General features: G+C 36.6%; 3 protein-coding genes and 1 long non-coding RNA gene across 4 annotated transcripts; 2 read left to right on the top strand and 2 right to left on the bottom strand.

The window, feature by feature from the left end:
• Window positions 1-2,551: 2,551 nt before the first annotated feature.
• LOC108859622 (oil body-associated protein 1A) lies at window positions 2,552-3,694 on the bottom strand. The gene is made up of 3 exons (XM_018633534.2): window positions 3,503-3,694; window positions 2,994-3,397; window positions 2,552-2,901 (listed from the first exon to the last, which is right to left on the bottom strand). The coding sequence occupies exons 1-3, from the start codon at window positions 3,646-3,648 to the stop codon at window positions 2,726-2,728; spliced, it is 726 nt and encodes a 241-aa protein (XP_018489036.1). The 5' UTR covers window positions 3,649-3,694; the 3' UTR covers window positions 2,552-2,725.
• A 234-nt stretch (window positions 3,695-3,928) lies between these two features.
• On the bottom strand, window positions 3,929-8,112 carry LOC108813857 (synaptotagmin-5). The gene is made up of 13 exons (XM_057001146.1): window positions 7,926-8,112; window positions 7,711-7,817; window positions 7,500-7,548; window positions 7,290-7,410; window positions 6,815-6,936; window positions 6,377-6,478; window positions 6,083-6,157; window positions 5,726-5,805; window positions 5,383-5,533; window positions 5,066-5,296; window positions 4,701-4,976; window positions 4,487-4,600; window positions 3,929-4,335 (listed from the first exon to the last, which is right to left on the bottom strand). The coding sequence occupies exons 1-13, from the start codon at window positions 8,028-8,030 to the stop codon at window positions 4,189-4,191; spliced, it is 1,680 nt and encodes a 559-aa protein (XP_056857126.1). The 5' UTR covers window positions 8,031-8,112; the 3' UTR covers window positions 3,929-4,188.
• A 93-nt stretch (window positions 8,113-8,205) lies between these two features.
• On the top strand, window positions 8,206-9,500 carry LOC130507371 (uncharacterized). Its single transcript, XR_008942304.1, has 3 exons — window positions 8,206-8,935; window positions 9,129-9,243; window positions 9,328-9,500. It is a non-coding gene; the product is annotated as an uncharacterized LOC130507371 (long non-coding RNA).
• Window positions 9,501-10,433: 933 nt separating this feature from the next.
• LOC108833768 (SNF2 domain-containing protein CLASSY 3-like) lies at window positions 10,434-16,206 on the top strand. The gene is made up of 4 exons (XM_057000960.1): window positions 10,434-10,608; window positions 10,833-13,834; window positions 13,913-14,062; window positions 14,151-16,206. Exons 2-4 carry the CDS (start codon window positions 10,838-10,840, stop codon window positions 16,083-16,085), a joined length of 5,082 nt encoding a protein of 1,693 aa, XP_056856940.1. The 5' UTR covers window positions 10,434-10,608; window positions 10,833-10,837; the 3' UTR covers window positions 16,086-16,206.
• Window positions 16,207-19,006: the final 2,800 nt, after the last annotated feature.

The following is a 19,006-nucleotide window of genomic DNA, read 5'->3' on the forward strand; positions in this document are numbered from 1 at the left end:
AAACTTTTCTAATTGTCCTTCAATTAGTCCTAAACAGTACTAATACTCATTTTTATAATATGAGGGACTCAAATTTTGTCCCATTGATAAGATGGTCTTACAGAATATGTCATGTCATTAAGTCAGGAAAACAGTTTATTCAACAATGATGTAGACTATTGATAAAAATCTTAAAAAATCTCGAGCATAGTAAAATTAAATCTGGTGATGAGTGGATTTTAATAGGCCACTAGATTTTTATCCGCGCTTTCAAAGTGCGGAATTTTTCCAATTTGAAAATTTAATTTAAATTTTCTATAAATAATTTATTGTTTAAATATTAAAATTTATATTTTATATTTTCTTATATATATATATGGGTTACTATTTGGCTTTTTGATTGGTACAATAAATTATTTAATTATATTCTCAATTTGATTAGTTAATTAGTTGATTGATGGTAACAATCATTTTGTTTTTGTGAATATTTTATATATACATATGTGTTTATTACTTTCTAGCTATTTATCATCATTTAATTTATATTTAATATTGTTTGTTACTATTTGTCGATGCCTATAACAGTATAATTTTTTATAAAAGGTTTTATAACAATATAGTGTATGTTTTTCTTCCTTTTTAAGAAAATATTTTATAGTGATATATTGTTAATATATGATTTCTTAAACCTGAAATTTAAGATTTTTTTTGTCATCAACATAAACAGAGTCATATTAACTCTGTAACCAAACAGATAACACTGCATCCACATGAACAACGAAAGACGGTTGATTCCTACACTACATGTGAAATTTAAGATTTATAAAGTTAGATTCATCTCATTTGGGACCTGCTCCACTTAAACCTGAGATAGTTTGGTCTTTTTTAATTTTTAAAATTCAATAAAGTTGATTATTTAAACCCGTAAAATTATGTTATAAGCATGTAAAATATTTTCAGTAAAATTCAAATTCAAATTTAATTTTCATTTTTAAATTAAATTGGAAGTATATTTTTTTATTAAAAATGTTTAACTTATTTATTTTTAAATAAATTTATGAAAATTTTGACATTTGTTTTAAAAATGTTAGCATACCTATTTTATTTTCTTTTATATAGTATCACATTAATACTACGATAAATTTATTATTTTTATCATTCTACTAATCATAAGACATAATATTCAAATTGTATTGGTTATAATCGTAGGAATTTTAACCAATGTTTTTTAGTCGATGCAATTTTTTTTATCATAATAGTTGTTAAAAATGGAGGCTAAGATATCACAATAAACAAAATACTGTTACCATATAAACTTTTTAAATTTATAATAAAATTTTAAAAATATATTAAAGGTTGATATTTTTTTATTTATAATCATTTAAACAATTTGCATATATTGTTTATCACCATATTCACAAAATAAATACTTATAATATTTTCATTTAAAATTTCATTATCTACACGTATAAGTAGATAACTGATAATATTTTCATTAACAAAGTAATGAATCTCGAAAATATTATTTAAAACTTAAAAGGTTTATTTTGGAAAGTGAGTAAGATAATATATTTATAATATTAGCATACTATTATTTTGTTCCCCTTCTACCAATCATAAGATAAAAGATTCAAATCATATAGCTTTATATTAACAGGATTTAGTTAATAAATATATGTGTTATGTACCACGTAACTTATTTACATAGATTTTTTCAAAAAAAAAAACTTATTTACATAGGTTATAGGTATATATTTGGTAGCTAATGGTTAAAGTGGACAATTTATACTCAAGCAAGCAACATGGATCTTTAGACTTATATCTGACGATTAGTAGTCAATGGTGGAGGACTTATAAGTAACATTGATTTCCTGGTCGATTTATATAGGTTTGTATTTAATGATTAATGATTTATACAACTTCTATATTCACGGCAGTATAACTGTATTATGGTAAAAATATAATTATGTTCTAAAAATGATAGTTAGTAGTATGATCTAAATGAAAGGAACGTAAATATAGGCAGTGGATCCTATAAATATCTTGTCATTTAATTATATCTTTAGTGAATATATTTAGTAAAAGACATAATGGCATACTATTGTAATTAATTTTAAAAACTAAGGACAAATACCTATTAGGTATTTTACTTTAATAGTATAAATTTCAGATGATTCAGTTAGACGTAAATCCTTATAAAACAAATAGTATTTTCTGTTTCGAACAGTCTATGTAATATTTCTTATAATTTTAATATTATAATAAATCAGTGATAAAAATTCCAATTCATTTTTATTACAACATTAATTTTTAATTTAGTTTCATTAATTTGCATACCTATTTTACCCATAAATCCTTTGTTATCAAAAATAATTAACAAAATTTTTAGTAGTCACGGATTTTTTTTATACGTTTTATGTAGACACAAACTAGTATTTATTTTTCATTGCCTACTGATTTATCTTACATTCTGTAGACTGGTTTAAATTTTTACATATTTATTTTAAAATTTTTGTCACCAGATTTGTTAAAATTTTACAAATTTAATTAAATTTAGTTTGTTTATCACAAATTTACATAGAATTTGATATATATTTTTATAAAAGCAAAGAACACTACATATACTATTTTTCAAGTGTCTTTTACAACTTCATACGCATGATCGAGGGATATAACCAACAAAAGCAAAGCTCGATCGCTTCTTTATTTATTCATTCTCTTATAACTCCCTCTCTATTTAACCAACTTAGACGAAAACTCTTGGAACGGACTCTACTGGCTTGAGGTCAACCTCTCGCATCTCCAACTTCAGCCCTTTGCCACCTCCGTTCGCCAAAGGATGGATCCCATGCTCTGGTCCCTTCATATAAGCCCTTGACTCTCTCTCTTTATCTATCGATATCCCAAACTTTTTCTCCGTCTCTGCAATATTCATCCATTACAAACTTTGAATATTTTGAATTATCTTAGGTTCATATATTACTATTACTTATAGCCCATTTAAACGGATTTACCCTTGACCATCTCGGGGTAAAGCTGTCCATCCCTAGTAACAGCCATCATAAGATTAGGCAAACCAATGGGGAGCTCATGCCCCAAATCGACTTGCCAGAAATGGTAAACTTTTCCGTAAGTCTTGGCAACTTTTTCAAGATCTTGGCGTTGGATCGTTTCGGGAACACCGGGCATGAACAGGAACCCTCCTTTGACCTCCCACTCGTGAGTGTGCCAGAGCTTCTTCTCATCATCAGGCAACGTCATGAAAAGCTTCTCTGTCACTATGTACTCTAAGCCTATTAGACGAGCGTTGGCATCAGGACCGTCGTAGATCAGACACTGGCGCATGTCCTCGTTGATGTGACCGCAGAAATGATGCGATTCCACTTGTCGTGTCATGTCGTATGCATAGAAATGAAACCTAACATAAAGCAACAAGACTGTCAGAGTTTAATCCATGCATGTACATAAATCAAAGAACGTGAGTTGAGTTATGAAAGTAAGGATATTTTCGAAAAAATCGTACGCGCAGAGATGTTGGTGGATTTGGTTAATCGGAGTGAAGCTTTGTACAGCAGCAGCAGCCGAGTCAACCATGGAGGTTCCCATCTTCGTTGGCTCTCCTGGAACCTCTGGTCCAGCTTTCGTTGACAAATGGACTGCCTTCTCCATTGAACAAATTGATTATCTTCCTCCCTCTCGATCTCCTTATTCAGTGATCTGATTGTATAACTCAAGCGACAAGTGAAGAGGATAGACAGACTCGTGGGTCTTTGGTCTTAATAAAAAGAGATGGGACTTGTGCATGGACTACGACACACGGCATATGGTGCTGTTGTCACCTGGCTTACTAGGATATATATACCCGAACTTGTCAAAATGATTTGTCAAGATGTGTCAACAGATTGAGAAACTTGTTCAGGTAGTGATACGTGTAGACACTTTGATGCGCTTATTATATATAAAAACGTAGAAAAATATTTATTTAAGATTTAGCAAAAACTCTTTATGATAATTCGAGCTTGGAATGAATGTAACAGAAGTATTGACTAGGGTTTTCACAAAACAGGGGAACTCATTTCCAAGTCTCTAGCTTTCTCAACTACATGCATACTCGTCTCTGTTCGACAGAATAAATACGTCTTGAGGCTTACTAGACATAATGTACATTTGAAGTTGAGAATCCTCCAATATGTATCTGAGCAAACAAACTTAGGAGTCGCGATAAATTGATTGAGCCATCCACTTGAGATGCAACTGCAGCTTGCCCGCTTTGGATTCGTCTAACTGGAACCAGTCCGTGTATTCCTCTTCCATTATAACCCTTGTCAACGTCAGGATGCATCTCCCAATGTAGTCCTACACAGTGAAGTAAAACCACAAATTTTATTGCCAGCACATCAACAGTAAACCAAGCGAGAGAAAAAAAAAGTACATCTATCTGATGCAGTGCAGCGCAAACAAGGTTGTCAGGTAAAAGACTTAAGAGTGTATCGTGGTTTGGTTTTACCTTTCCAAAGGTGTCATGGTCCCAAACTTCAAGGACTAGCATGTCGTGTAACCCGTCTTCAACTACAAAATCAAAAGTCTGGTTCCAGACAGGGTTTAAGCTGTCATTGACCACCTGGTGAAGCAAAATTACAATTTAGTTAGATTTTGAGAATGAGACATCGATCACTTGGATAATAACAACACTCTTTGATGCTTGAAATGATAGATCTTACCCGAGTTTTGCTCTTAGCACCTGATTTCTTCATGGAGAGAACAACAAATGGATCAGCTTTCCCCATCAGATCTTGTATCGGTATCTCTTCTGCAGATATCACTGTCACAGAGAGCACTCCTCTTACGATGACATCTTTTCTTTTACGAGATGATGCATTCACTTCGTCTGTTGCATCATTCTTGAGCACCTTTTCTAATGAAGTCATCGATGAAGCGGTAAAGGGATTTACGGCGTTTCCCGCACCGAAAGGGACATATAGTAGCTCAAGGTGAACCTAAGTTACAGTTAACGACGTGTATTCATTAGGCATCCACAGATAATCACAGGGTTTCAATATGAGGAACTTTTATAGCTTTATCTAACCTCTCCACGGTTCTTGTTATCTCTCTGGATCTCTAAATCTTTGACCAGCTTCAACCAGACGTCTTTCACTTTACCAGGTTCAAGTTCACAAAGCCGGATTTGGGCACAACCAAGAAGCTCAGATGCCTGCACACCCTCGTCATCATATACTCTAACCACTAAATGTTGGGTTGATGCGTCTTCCACGACAAATTCAAAATGCTCATTCCAGATGGGATTCAGGTCATTGTTCTGATGGAAACAATGGAATAAATATCAATCAAATCATTGTGGTAAGTTAAGCACCAAAAAAAAAAAGAATCAAATGAACTACTTACAATTGTCTTGCTTCTTTGAGTTTTTTCTCGTAAAGGGCGTATGAACATTTTAGCAAAGGGGTCTGATTTTCCCACTAGGTCTTTGTTGGTCAAGTTCTTCGCTTGCACAAGCTTTACCTCCAACATTCCAACAGGCTTTAGCTCCAGATCACTGGGAAAAGAAACACAGAATAGCGTAAAAATAAATCCTAATCTAGAAGTGCTGCAACACAACAGCAATAGAGTTGAAAAGGAAAAAGAAAAATTAAGTTGAGCCTCCACTGAAATGAGGCTTTAAAGCCTCTATAAAAACAATAAACATTACTTCGATGGTTCAACTTCATGTTTTAAAACTGAGATGTACCTATAATCACCAGGCAAAATCGGGATGACCTTCCGAACAGGCCATGTGATTGAATCTTCCACGGCATCCCTTATTGTTTCCTGTTACATATCAACTACCGGTAAGCGTCATATGCCCCAGTGCATAAAGGAGCCTCTAAAAGATTACAGCATTTGCATCACTAGCATCACATGGAGCGCTTCTTAAGAAACCAAGATGGAAAAGAAATAGAAAACTAGGAATCATTCGAACAAGGTTCATGTGTTAAAAAGGTTCCTGGCACTAATTGAAAATGTGTTCACTTAGTAACAAATGAATGCTAATATACTACTGTGATAATAGGTGGACAACACCAGGAGAAAAAACAGTAGGCCAAACCTCAATAGCATCAGAAAGTCCAGGAATTGCTGAAATGTCACCTCCAACGACCTTAAGTGTGAAGTCCAACTTTTTCTGCAATACAGAGTTGGATGTTTTAAGCTAAACAACAGACACATTGCCAGACAAAGATATTGTGTTAACAAGCTTTTCTTATATCAAACCAATCAAGCACATATATATATGCATGCTCAGGACTAGAACGCAGCAACATTAAGCAAAAGTAACAAAAACAGTTATGAACTCTCTTAGTCAATTACAGATACAGCTTCAAAAGTGTCGGAGGGCACCAACCTTTTCTCTAAGAGAAACACTGACAGCTCCAAAACAAGGAAATTCATCAACCAGTGGCCTAAAAATAAGCCTGAAAACTCCAGTGAATCCAATATTTTTCACCTAGAAAACAGACAATAAGAAATCAGTTGTAGTCAGCTTATCAGCCTAAAACCACACATATAAGAAATTAGTATTTTTTCTTCAGAGGCGCTCTGCAAGTCAGAAAATCTAACAAGCAATATAAAGTCATTTACTTCCCAGAAGACTCTTAATCCTTTAGTTAAATCTTAAATATGTCTGTTTACTAAATCTACAACTTGGGCTTAACCTACAAGTAGAGGTGAAAAGGCATTTCCAGAAGAATATGATGTCAAGTCAGATCGTAAGCATCAATCAATCTCGCAAATATATAAAAAAGAAACAATGGAAGGAAGGAATGAGGTACATGTCCTATACCTGAACTGGAAGAGATACACCAACTAAGGTCTTGATGCCAAGTACTATGTTTGGATTTCCGTCCCAATTCATATCAAGCTCCATGGTCATCCCATTTTTATCACCTTCCACAATGGAAACACCTAAAGAACACCAAGGAGCACAAGCAAACTCATAAAATTCTAAAGCAACAGTATAGTAATAGTTTGAGATTAAAACTCCTCTTTTGCAAACTTTAAACACATAATCCATTGACTAATTAATTTTCCAGTATACTCACTTCTCGTATTTTTATTCACTAGCATACAAGTTTCCCCCTTTGACATGAAATCACTAACAATCTTGACAACGAATGAAACCAGAAGATGGACTCCACTAAACCGAAAAGTTAACAACAAGCAAGCGCCCAATTCAACATGATTCAATCGCACAAGTTGTAGTAGTACCTCACAACACAAAGTTACAGATCAAAACAGGAACGAACAAAAAAGCAAACCTGTAAACTGAGGCGCCACGGTACCGAGAGTAAGCTTAGAAAACGTCAAGGAGGCGACAATGGCAGGTCTATATTGCTCGAGAACAGGCTCCACGGACGCCTTTATAAGCTCCGAGGCTGCCTAAAACTCCGTAAAATAATATAAAACCTCCATCAGAAACAACCATTACAACTCTCTGACTCAATAATATTGAGAAAAAAAAAACAAACCTCGTCAACATAAGGCCAGATCTTTGTCAAGTGATGGTTCAGCCACGTCAACTGAAGTAAAACAAAAATGCCAAAAAGTAATTGAGATCATCAGTAAGCGAGTTATGCCCAAATCCTAACCAATTCAACAAAAGGAAGAAGCTTTGTGAGAAGATACATACACATGTATGTAAATACCAACAAAAGAAGAGAAATTGGGAAACAACAACTTAACTTCTGACGCTCGGAGAAGACGACCCAGGAAGGATAGAACTCAGCAGGCAAAAGCTTCCTCGAATCCTCCACCGTCATCCTCGCGAAAGCAGCCACCGTCTTCGCCTGAGAAATACAAAACAAACAAACAAACAAACAGAATCTCAAAATCGAGCTGAAAACAAAATCTGGAAAAAAAAGCGAATCGTTCGTTCTAAGAAAGGACTCTCTCACGAGTTCGGAGCGGAGCTTGGATCGGTAATTCTCGGCCTTGACAAAGCCGATGATGATTGTGATTCCGACCACGAGTCCGAACACAAGGCCCACTATGAATCCCATTTTCTCTCGCCCGAGTCTCTCCCTACTAGCTTAGATTCAGCTTTAATCGAGCTTTAGACTAAAGTTGTTATTTTATTTTCTAAGAAATTTTAAAAAGAATGATTGATTTTTTCGATTAATTATTTTAGATTGGGAATAGTGAAAGGCTAGTCTCAAGTTAATTAGAGATTAAGAGCATCATTAACGCGGATGCTTAACGCGGGTGCTTAGTGTTTTTAGGTTAAAAAGAAAAAGAAAATTATGTAATTAAACAAACAACGACGCTTAATTAAGACTCACAAGCAACGGAGCTTATGCACACGTGTCACACATTCATCATCCTCTATCTTTCACGATCGAATCATCTTCTCTGGTGACTCCTCGGCGACTCCGACTCCATCTGGTGATCTCTCCGTTGCAGTAAACTTTGGCCACCACCGGATTGGTAACCGCCGGTTTCTTTCCTCCTCTCGCGCCAATAGCTGCCGCCGTAATTGGCTATTCAGAATCCCCTACACAAAAAATTTAGTGATTTGAGGAGAGGAGAGGAGTGTTATAGACGAAGAAGAAAAAGCTTTTACCTTTCTAGTTACCAGAGAAGGAGCGCATGGGTTGATCTGGAGAAACGAGTTCGGGAGAGAAACCGCCATTGAAACTTTTATATCCCTTCCTCGTATTGTTTTTGAGTAGAACTTAGTTTCTGGGTAAATATCTCTACTAGTTGTGTTTAGTTTTTGTGATTTTGCTTCACTTTGATGTCTGACTGAATCTATTCTTTGTTGTGATTCATCTGTGTTCTTGCAGGGATCTTTTAAGGAGGAGACAAGATGAGATTAGTTTGTTTTTTTGGTTTAACGTTTTGGTTTTGGACACACATAGATGCTCTGTTCATTACTTTCTTTTAAGGAGGAGACAAGATGAGATTAGTATGTGAATGTCTCGTTGTTTCATGTTTGTAATTTGACTCTCTCTGGCTTTGAATACAAGTACTTTGATCATAATGATATGTTCAGTAGATTTGATTGTTTTGGATTTTGTTTAATAGAACACTTTGATGTAATCATATGTAAGTTTAAAGTTATGCTGTTTGTGTATCTGGTCTCACTTAATGCATTTCAGGCTAAAAAGAGGAAGCTCGGATTGGTTGTAGATGAGGATGAGGATACTAAGACAGAAGAAGGATATGGAGAGGGGCAGAGTGGGGATGACTTAACAAGACTTGTCAATGTTTGAGGTGAGTGTTATTGTGCTATTGATTTAGATATCTTCTCCTGTCTCCACACGTTTATGTAATTGTTAATTGTTATGGTGATGCAAGCTGGTCCCAACAAGCACCTCGTGTTGGTTCAAATGGGAATGGTGATCATAGCATGATCGATCTTAACTCCAACCCTCAGAGAGTACACGAGCCTGGATCAACTTACCAAGTATGTATTGTTTTAGTTTTTTTTCTTTTAAGAATCCCAAAATAAAAACCTCCCGTTGGAGCACAAAAATGTTCAGGGTGCTTAGCGTTGGATCTTAAATCACTTTTACAACATATTATCCTACCGACGGAAACGAAAATCTTCTGCACCAATGAACACTCGACACGTCGAAAAACGGGAAAAAGTAGAGATTTGACTTTTGGTATAAACAAGTTTTATGTAAAGAAAAATAATTAAACTGGTGGTTGAATGTTTAGAATGAGATAAAGAGTCAAAAATACCATTACAAAAAAAAATAAAAAAAAATCAATAGTAGACTTAATTACATAAACACAAGTTCTGTTTGAGAAATTAAAAAAAAATATAGTACTTGGCGACTAGACGGGATTATATTTAGAAGCAAATACAACTGGAAAAACAAAAACGAAAAATAAAGCAATAATACATTTTTATTACATAAATAAATAAATTTACATAAATAATTTTTATATACAAAAGGTTAAAAAAAAAAACCGGTGGTTGAACCGGATATAGCTAGAAGCAAATAACAAGTGAAATATCAAAATCAAAAGTTAGAAGCAAAAAGACATTTTATTACAAAAGTTTTCTTTGTCTTGTAGTAATGAGTCTCTTTCCTGCAGTATGAGGACTGAGTGACGCTTGATTTACCAGTGGAAAGCAACATTTACTTTGACCAATATACTTTTCCAGTTCTTTTTACCAACGAGAAATCAAAACATATGATTATTTTTTTTTAATTTCTTTACATAAACAAAATAAATGCTAGAAATGGAAACTGACTAATGAAGTTGCTTTAGTGAAAATGTAAGGAAATGAACAGAAGAAGAATGGTTAGTGAGAGGGAAAACGGTACGTTTTTTGGGTCAAACTTTTGGCGGTATGAGAGTCCTCCCTGAAATAGCAGGGCTATATATGGCTTTGTCATCACGCTTTCTCCATGCCCATTTTCTCTTTCCCACTCTCTGTCTCTCTCACACTTGCTAAAACTAGCAAAAGCCATTTCTCTTACGGAAACGCCCATTTTTAAACCCTTGTTTCACTCTCTGATTGGTTAACGAGCCAATACACATCTCAAAGCAAAAGTTTTTTTTTGAGTCCACAGATCTAGAAGATTCTTCAGTGAAAACTCTCTTCTGTTCATCATCTTAAGGGTTTGCAACTTCTCTTTCTCTCTGTGTTACTTTTACAGTAGTTCAGTTCATCTTTGGTGCTTCTCTTTTGTTCATTTCTCACAGATCTCTTTTGTTCATACTCTTAGGGTTTGTTTGCACTTCTCTTGGTCTTGCTCTGTTAATGTACAGTTACTTTTATCTTTGATTCTTCCCTTTTGTTCTTCTTTAGATTTCATAATCTCTCTCTGTTTCTTGTTTTGCAGATCTAATGGATTGGACTATCGGTTCAAGAATCAAACAAAGGAACAAAGAGCGTCTTGAAGAAGTGATGAAGATGAAACCGGCAGAGGAAGAGGCTCAAGTGTCTACTCGCCGGAAACGAAAGCGGAGAAGAAGAAGAAGAAGAAGGGACCACAATTCCGACATTGAAGACATCACCGAGACTTACAACAACGACAACAACAACGATCTCCCTACCGATGTAACTCAAAACGTCTCCTCTGGTGATGTAAGAAGAAGAAGAAGAAGAAGGCGAAAGGACCATGACTCAGACATTGAAGACATCACAGAGACTTACTACAACGATCTCCCTGCTGCTTCTGCTGATGCGGCTGTTGAAGTGAACGACAACAACAATGTCACCGCTGCTGCTGCTCCTGAAGTGACTGAAAGAAAAGGAAAGGACCACGACTCCGACCTTGAAGACGTCACGGAGACTTACTACAACAATCTCCCTGCTGATGTCTCTGCTGCTGAAGTGAATGAAAACAACAACTACCAAAATGACCATGACGCCGACCTTGTAGATATCACAGTGACTTACGCCAAAAGTCTTGCTGCTGAAGTAACTGACGGGAAGAATTTCCTTGCCGAGGTAACTGATAACGATTCCTCTGGTGGTGTAAGAAGAGCCGAGTCTGAACAGAACATGGAGGAGGAGGGTTTGTTTAGCGTTAGGGTTGTGGATGTAGACATGTCAGTTCCAGGACCCTCTGGGTTGAGTATAATGGAGAAGTTGTCTGATGTGGTTTTGGCTTTGAATGTGTCTAAAACAGTTCCGAACTCTTCCCAGTTGTGTGACGACGAGAATCTTGTTGTAGATATGATCAAATCAGTTCCAGGATCCTCTGGGTTGAGTACAAAGGAGAAGGTGCCTGATGAGGTTTTAGATTTAGATGTGATCAAGTCAGTTCCAAAGTTGTCTGATGATGAGAATCCGGATTTAGATGTGGTGATCAAGTCAGTTCCTAGCTCCTCTGAGTCAAGTATTAAGCAGAAGTTGTGTGATGAGATTATGGATGTGATTAGATCAGCTGCAAGCTCCTCAGGGTTAAGCAATAAGGAGAAGTTATCTGAGGAGATGGTTTTGGATGTGGATGTGGTCAAGTCAGTTCCAAAGTTGTCTGAGGAGATTCTGGATGTGGATGTGGTCAAGTCAGTTCCGAAGTTGTCTGATGAGGATTTGGATAAGGGTGTGATCAAGTCTGTTCCCATCTCCTCTGCGTCAAGTAACAAGGAGAATGAGAGTTTGAACTCGGATGTGTTCAAATCTGTAAGCAGCTCCTCAGGGTCAGAAGAGGACACATGTGTGAAGGAGAAGTGTTCCTCTGAGGTTAGAGGAGTGGGAGTTGCAAAACCAGTTCCTCCTGAGATAGAGATCATTTCAGATTCTGAGTCTGAAACCAAAGTGAGACATTCAGCCAAGAAGAAGCTTTCTTTTGCCGAGTGTAGCAGAGTGTTAGACTCTACCAGTGAAAGCAGCGAGGAAGAAGGAACTAGTGAAGGCAATAATAACGCTAAAGATGATGTAACCGTGGAGTCTTTGTCTTCATCATCATCTTCATCTTCAGACTCATCTTCATCTTCCTCCTCCTCCTCTTCTTCCAGTGAAGATGAAGTCAGTTCAAAGGAGGTAGGTGGAGATACGGAGGATGATGATTTTAGAAAGGGCAGTTCACCGATCAGGAAAGTACCTGAAGTGAGAAGGAAGCCTTTGGGAAGGTATAAAAGAGCTGGTCCTTGCTCAATCACGCCTATAAAACAGTTTCAGAAGATTCGGAAACTAAACCATCCAGAAGAAGATGAAGAAGAGGATACATTTCAAGCCAAGCCTAAAGAGTTCAAAAGGATTCAGAAGTCTAACTGCCAAGAAGAAGATAGATTCCAAGCCAAGCCTAGAAAAGAGGACAAGAGGATTCAGAAGTTTAACCTCCAAGAAGAACAAGAAGAAGATAGGTTTCAAGCCAAGCCTAGAAAAGAGGACAAGAGGATTCAGAAGTTTAATCTCCAAGAAGAAGAAGAAGATAGGTTTCAAGACAAGCCTAGAAATGAGGACAAGAGGATTCAGAAGTTCCACTGCCCTGAAGAAGAAGAGGAACAACAACACAGAGAAGTTCAAAGAGAAACAAAGCAGCATAGAAGTTTGGTGTTCGCTTGTGCTCACTGTGGCAAAGAGAATACAGGAGTCCTTGATTCAGACAACTCCATCTTCAGACCACATGCTATCACAAGAGGTGAAGATGCTGACGGTTATGATGATGACCTGAACAAAGATGATTATGTTCCTATCAACAACACTGGGAAAGAGCCTGAGAAGCCCTCCACATCCAGACCTGAGACCGAGAATCCAAAGACAGGAAAAGAAGTGATACCACCACCTGCAGCGAGGATATCCACATCAAGACCTGAAACTGTGAAAGAAAAAGAGATCCAAGCTCCTGAAATGCCGACAAGACCTGAAATGCAGTTCTCACTGAAGACAAGGATGCCTGTTACAGCTGCAGAAGGACTAGCTACGCCTACTGCTCTGGTGAATGAACCAGTGGATAATGAGTCTGCTTCTTCTATCAGCTCTGGAGAGGACTCTGGATATGATTCTGAGCCTTCACTAAAAGAGAAAGAGGCCGTCAAGTCTAGTAGCAACCCGGGTTGGAGAATGATGGATGGGAGCCGTAAAGAAGTTGATCTTTTCAGGCTTCTTGTGAACTCTGTTAGGGAGAATGATCGGTTAAGCGAAGAAGAAGAAGTAGAAGATGACATACTGGTTTCTTCACCTGAAGACCAATCTGAAGAACAAGATCAAAGAAGATATGATGATGATGGACTCCTAATCATCAGGCCACCACCTTTGTTAGAGTTGTTTGATGTGGGGGAATCTCAAACACCACCTGTGGCTTCTGAGGCGCAGATAGAGGAAGATAAGATGTGGGAAGAAATGGATTTTTACACTAAATCAAACGAAGCTGATCTCCAGCTTCATTCAGAGGCAAGTTTCTTTTTTTGAAACTCATTTTTGTCTTTGAAACACAATAAACTCTTAACTTGAAACTTTTTTTTTTTGCAGATTGAGAAAGAGATATCAGCTGATGAAAGTACAGAAGCAGCATGTAGAAAAGGGAACCACGAACTGTGTCTAGATCTTGAGATTGGTTTGAAGTGCATCCACTGCTGCTTTGTTTTGACAGAGATCAGAGGCCTAGATGTATCTGAATGGGTCAGTCTATATATATATATATCTTCTTGAAAATGGTTGGAAAGTTTTTAACTAAAACGTTTCTGATGGTAACTCTTTCTTCATGTAGGGAGAGAGGAACACAAGTGGAAGGAGAAAGAATGATAGATCAGAAGAGGAAGGAAACAGCTTCACTGGCAACCTTGATTTTGAAGCTAACGGCGAGAACAACTTAAAGGATGGATGTGAATCTACTGAAGGGACTGTTTGGGATAAGATCCCTGGTGTCAAGTCTGAGATGTACCCTCACCAGCAAGAGGGCTTTGAGTTTATCTGGAGGAACTTGGCCGGTACTATTATGTTGAACGAGCTCCAGGACTTTGAGAACAGTGAAGAAACAGGAGGATGCATCATGTCACATGCTCCAGGGACAGGGAAAACTCGCCTCACCATCATCTTCCTTCAGGCCTACCTGGAATGCTTCCCTAATTGCAAACCTGTGATCATTGCTCCTGCGAGTTTGCTTCTCACGTGGGCAGAGGAGTTTAAGAAATGGAACATAAGCATTCCTTTTCACAATCTCAGCAGCTTGGAGTTTACTGGAAGAGAGAACCCAGCTGCGCTCAGGCTTTTGATGCAGAAGAACTCCAGCGCTAGAAGCACAAATGAGATAAGGATGGTTAAGATATACTCCTGGATCAAGTCAAAGAGCATACTAGGGATCAGTTACAATCTCTATGAGAAGCTTGCAGGAGCTAAAGACGAGGGCAAGAAGACAAAGAAAGGGAAAGCAGTGAAACCAGACAAAGAGCTAGAAGATATAAGAGAGATACTAATGGGGATGCCTGGACTGCTGGTTCTTGACGAGGCACACACGCCTAGGAACCAGAGAAGCTGTATATGGAAGACACTGTCCAAAGTCGAGACACAGAAACGGATCTTGCTCTCTGGAACGCCTTTCCAGAACAACTTCTTGGAGCTTGGCAATGTTTTGGGGCTTGCAAGGCCTAAGTATCTAGAGAGGCTCATGTCCACACTCAAGAAGAGTGGCATGACTGTCACCAAAAGAGGGAAGAGAGCTTTGGGAGAGGAAGTAAACAACCGTGGGATTGAGGAGCTTAAGGCTGTTATGTTACCCTTTGTGCATGTTCACAAAGGAAGCATTCTTCAGAAGAGCCTCCCTGGTTTGAGAGAGTGTGTTGTGGTGTTGAACCCACCTGATCTGCAGAGGAAAGTCCTGGAGTCCATTGAAGTCACACACAACCAGAAAACGAAGAATGTCTTTGAGACAGAACACAAGCTCTCTCTGGTCTCGGTCCATCCTTCTCTTGTCTCTCACTGCAAACTCACTGGGAAAGAAAAACAGACCATCAACGAGGCCCTGCTTGCACAGCTAAAGAAGGTGAGGCTTGACCCAAACCAAAGCGTGAAAACAAAATTCCTCATGGAGTTTATCAAGCTGTGTGTGGTGATTAAGGAGAAAGTGCTGGTCTTCAGCCAATACATTGACCCGCTGAAACTGATTATGAAGCATTTGGTCAACTGGTTCAAGTGGACTGAAGGGGAAGAAGTGTTGTACATGCACGGCAAACTCGAGCAGAAGCAGAGACAGACCTTGATCAACGAGTTCAACGATCCTAAATCAAAGGCCAAGGTGCTGTTAGCTTCAACGAAAGCATGCTCTGAAGGGATCAATCTTGTAGGAGCATCAAGGGTGATCCTGTTGGATGTTGTGTGGAACCCTGCGGTGGAAAGACAGGCTATAAGCCGTGCTTACAGGATCGGACAGAAGAGGATTGTCTACACGTACCACTTGGTTGCAAAGGGAACTCCAGAGGGGACTAAATACTGTAAGCAAGCGCAGAAGGATAGGATCTCAGAGCTGGTGTTTGCATGTTCCTCAAGACCTGATAAGGGGAAAGAAAAGATTGCTGAAGCTGTGACTGAGGACAAGGTGTTGGACACTATGGTGAAGCATATGAAGCTTGGGGATATGTTTGACAACCTCATTGTTCAACCAAAGGAAGCTGATCTGGTTGAAGGCTTCAGCATCCTTATGCCATGACTCTCCATCACCAAACTCTTCCCTATGATTATTATATGCTATTTAATCTTGTAAGACTTTATTTATGTATTGCTTTGTGGGATGTTATCTGGGTATCTTGCAAACTTGGCTTTTGTTTCCATTTGCGTTTGTCTGCTATGAACCTTGACTTATCAGGTACAATGTTATATGTTGCAAATAGTTTATTGAAAACGATGGAATGAACTGTACAGGTAAAAAGATGGACCTCATGAGTCTCTCTCACTGTGAGTGATCACCGATGTTGTTGGACCTCTTGCAAGACTTACTTAGGTTTTGCTTCCATTTTGCTTGTCTGCTACGGACTTTGGGTTATATGGTAAAATGTTAATGTTGGAGAGTTACGATGGAACCGAACCGGTTAATCAGACCGGCATGTAGGTGAAACATTGGTCTGCACTGAAAATTTACCAACGGGTTTATGCGGTTATAAAACAATGGACTTATTTTTCAACAACCATGAAACTACAAAACTACCTTATCATCATCGTCCGTCAATAGTCTGGGCTTGCAATAGTCTTATCATTTTGCAACAAAGTTGCATATCTGGGCTTGCTTTGAGCAAAACAATTTGTTATTATTGAAAATAAAAAATTGAGTAAAAACAGCTTTTCTTGTTTTGGAAATATAATATACTCTTTATAATCATTTAGATCAAGGGATTATAATTCTAAACACGAGGAAAAATAGCAAACATTATCCAAACTTTGAAATTATTAAGTTTTAACCATGTTTTCTGAAAATGCTATGTGACCCGGCTCTAAATACAAACGGGCATTACATAGCCTTACAAGCAAACATAAAGAAAATGTGGGTCTCCCCACAATAAAAGCAAAAGAAAAGAAAACAGATGCATATACTCAGAGCCGTGCCTTAGGCATATGAAAAGAGGCAATTGCCCCAGGCCCCCTCTAAAATTGTTAAATTTAGGGCCCCTCTTTTTGCTTATTGTTTAGTTTAATTAGTTAAATTAGTTATATTACTTAGTTTATTAGTTAAATAAATTACATTTAATTTTATAATTTAGTTAAATTTTATATGACATAGTAGTTTGTAAAAAAAAGTCTTTAAGACAATCTATTTATTTTTATTTGTCTTATTTGTTATAAACTCATTTATATGCTAAGTTTATGTATTTACATTTTAGTTATTTTTTCATATATGTTTTATAAAATATATTTACAACTAATTTTATCTATTTATATTTGTGAATTATCGATATAAATTTGGAAACAGATACATAGTTTTATTGATCATGTTTGTAGATAAATATAAATAGTAATATTTACTATTTTATATTTATCTTATTTTATTTTTAGTATATATTTATTTTTTATAACGATAAATTATATATTTTATTTTATAAATAAAAATTTTAAATTTTGAGCCTAGATAAAACTATGTTATTTGCCTCAGGCCCCCAAACTTCTTCGCACGGCACTGCATATACTATTTAATTCTTAAGCATATAGTATATTGTTATTATTATTCATATTCTATATTGGTGAATCTTCTTTGCTCTGACTGCCTCGTAAACCTTGAAATTTAAGAGATGGGATTTGTACTAAAAAGAGAAAGTTAAAGCAAAATCTTCGTTGTGTTTTCTTTTTTAATTAACTAAGGTTTTCTTGGTGATAAAATGTAATTACCATGTGAAACCATGCAATCTACTTTTGTCCCTTTCGTTTCGTTAACTCTCAAGTATAATCAAACACATCTTACTACAATTTTCAATGGATGTCATTTCATGATTATCGTAAACTATGGAATTGGAATAGCATATTTGGCATAATGATATATACTCACCATCAAACTATCAACTAAAGTAGAGATTTTTTTTGAAAGGGAGTAGACTAGTCTTTTTTGGTGCAACTAAACAGTCTAAACTGGTTATTAAAGTAGAGATACTATGGGAAAACCGGAAAATTAAAGTGATTACAGGACATTATATATACTTAATAGTTAATATGTAGAAGAAAATCACGCATATCGGTTATCAATAGGATATTTTTATGTGAAGAAGAGTAGCTAGGTTTTACATTTAAAAGGTACATTTAAGCAAATCATTTTTAAACTAGATTTTGCTTAAATGGTTTGCTCCGAAGACATGAGATTAATTTACATTAATCACGTAAAATATAATTAATCGGTTCATCAAGCCACCTCTCAATAGCTCAAAAACAAGGATGGAGACCTCTTTCCAAAATGAAATGTATTCACCAAGTAAGCTAATGCTTCTTTTTATTAACCATAAACCCCAAACCCACTATTGCTTTATCAAAGAGGACATTCAAGCTACAAATTACATAGTAAATTGTATCCGAATAAAGATTAAAAAAGTGAAATGATACATTGATTGCTTTATTTTATTAGAATTAGTAAATTTTTATCAAGTATAACGAAACTAAAAAGCTGAAATGCTCCTCCACAGTGTAGGAAAGCATTGTCCAGATTAGGTAATATCCCTTTTATATTGGAGATGACAAATATAGACTAACATTTCCAAATGCGCATCCATTTGACACCACTTGGTCATGTCTCTTGTTCTTTCGCCCATCAAACAAATTGGAACGTACATTATAAAAAGAAGAAAACAGTTTCCATTACTGATTCGATCTAGTGATTATGATTTTTCTTAGTTTATTGGTAACACCCAACACAAAGATTTGCGGTGTTTGATGTTTGAATCTTGAATTTCAGGCTATGGAAATTTTGTAAGCAAGAAAAAAAAACATTATAGATCTTGCACGCTTGCATTACATGCTTGCCGTCGATTGTTTCATCTTTCAAAATATTTAGCTAGCTCAATGTATTAAGTTTTCTAAAAGAAAAGAAGATGAACCGAAAATGCATTGCCTAGTGTTCACATAATGCGAAAGTATACCTGTATACGTCATCTGCGA

This window comes from Raphanus sativus, chromosome 1 (genome assembly GCF_000801105.2).
Source record: "Raphanus sativus cultivar WK10039 chromosome 1, ASM80110v3, whole genome shotgun sequence".
In the NCBI taxonomy this organism is placed as follows: domain Eukaryota; kingdom Viridiplantae; phylum Streptophyta; class Magnoliopsida; order Brassicales; family Brassicaceae; genus Raphanus; species Raphanus sativus.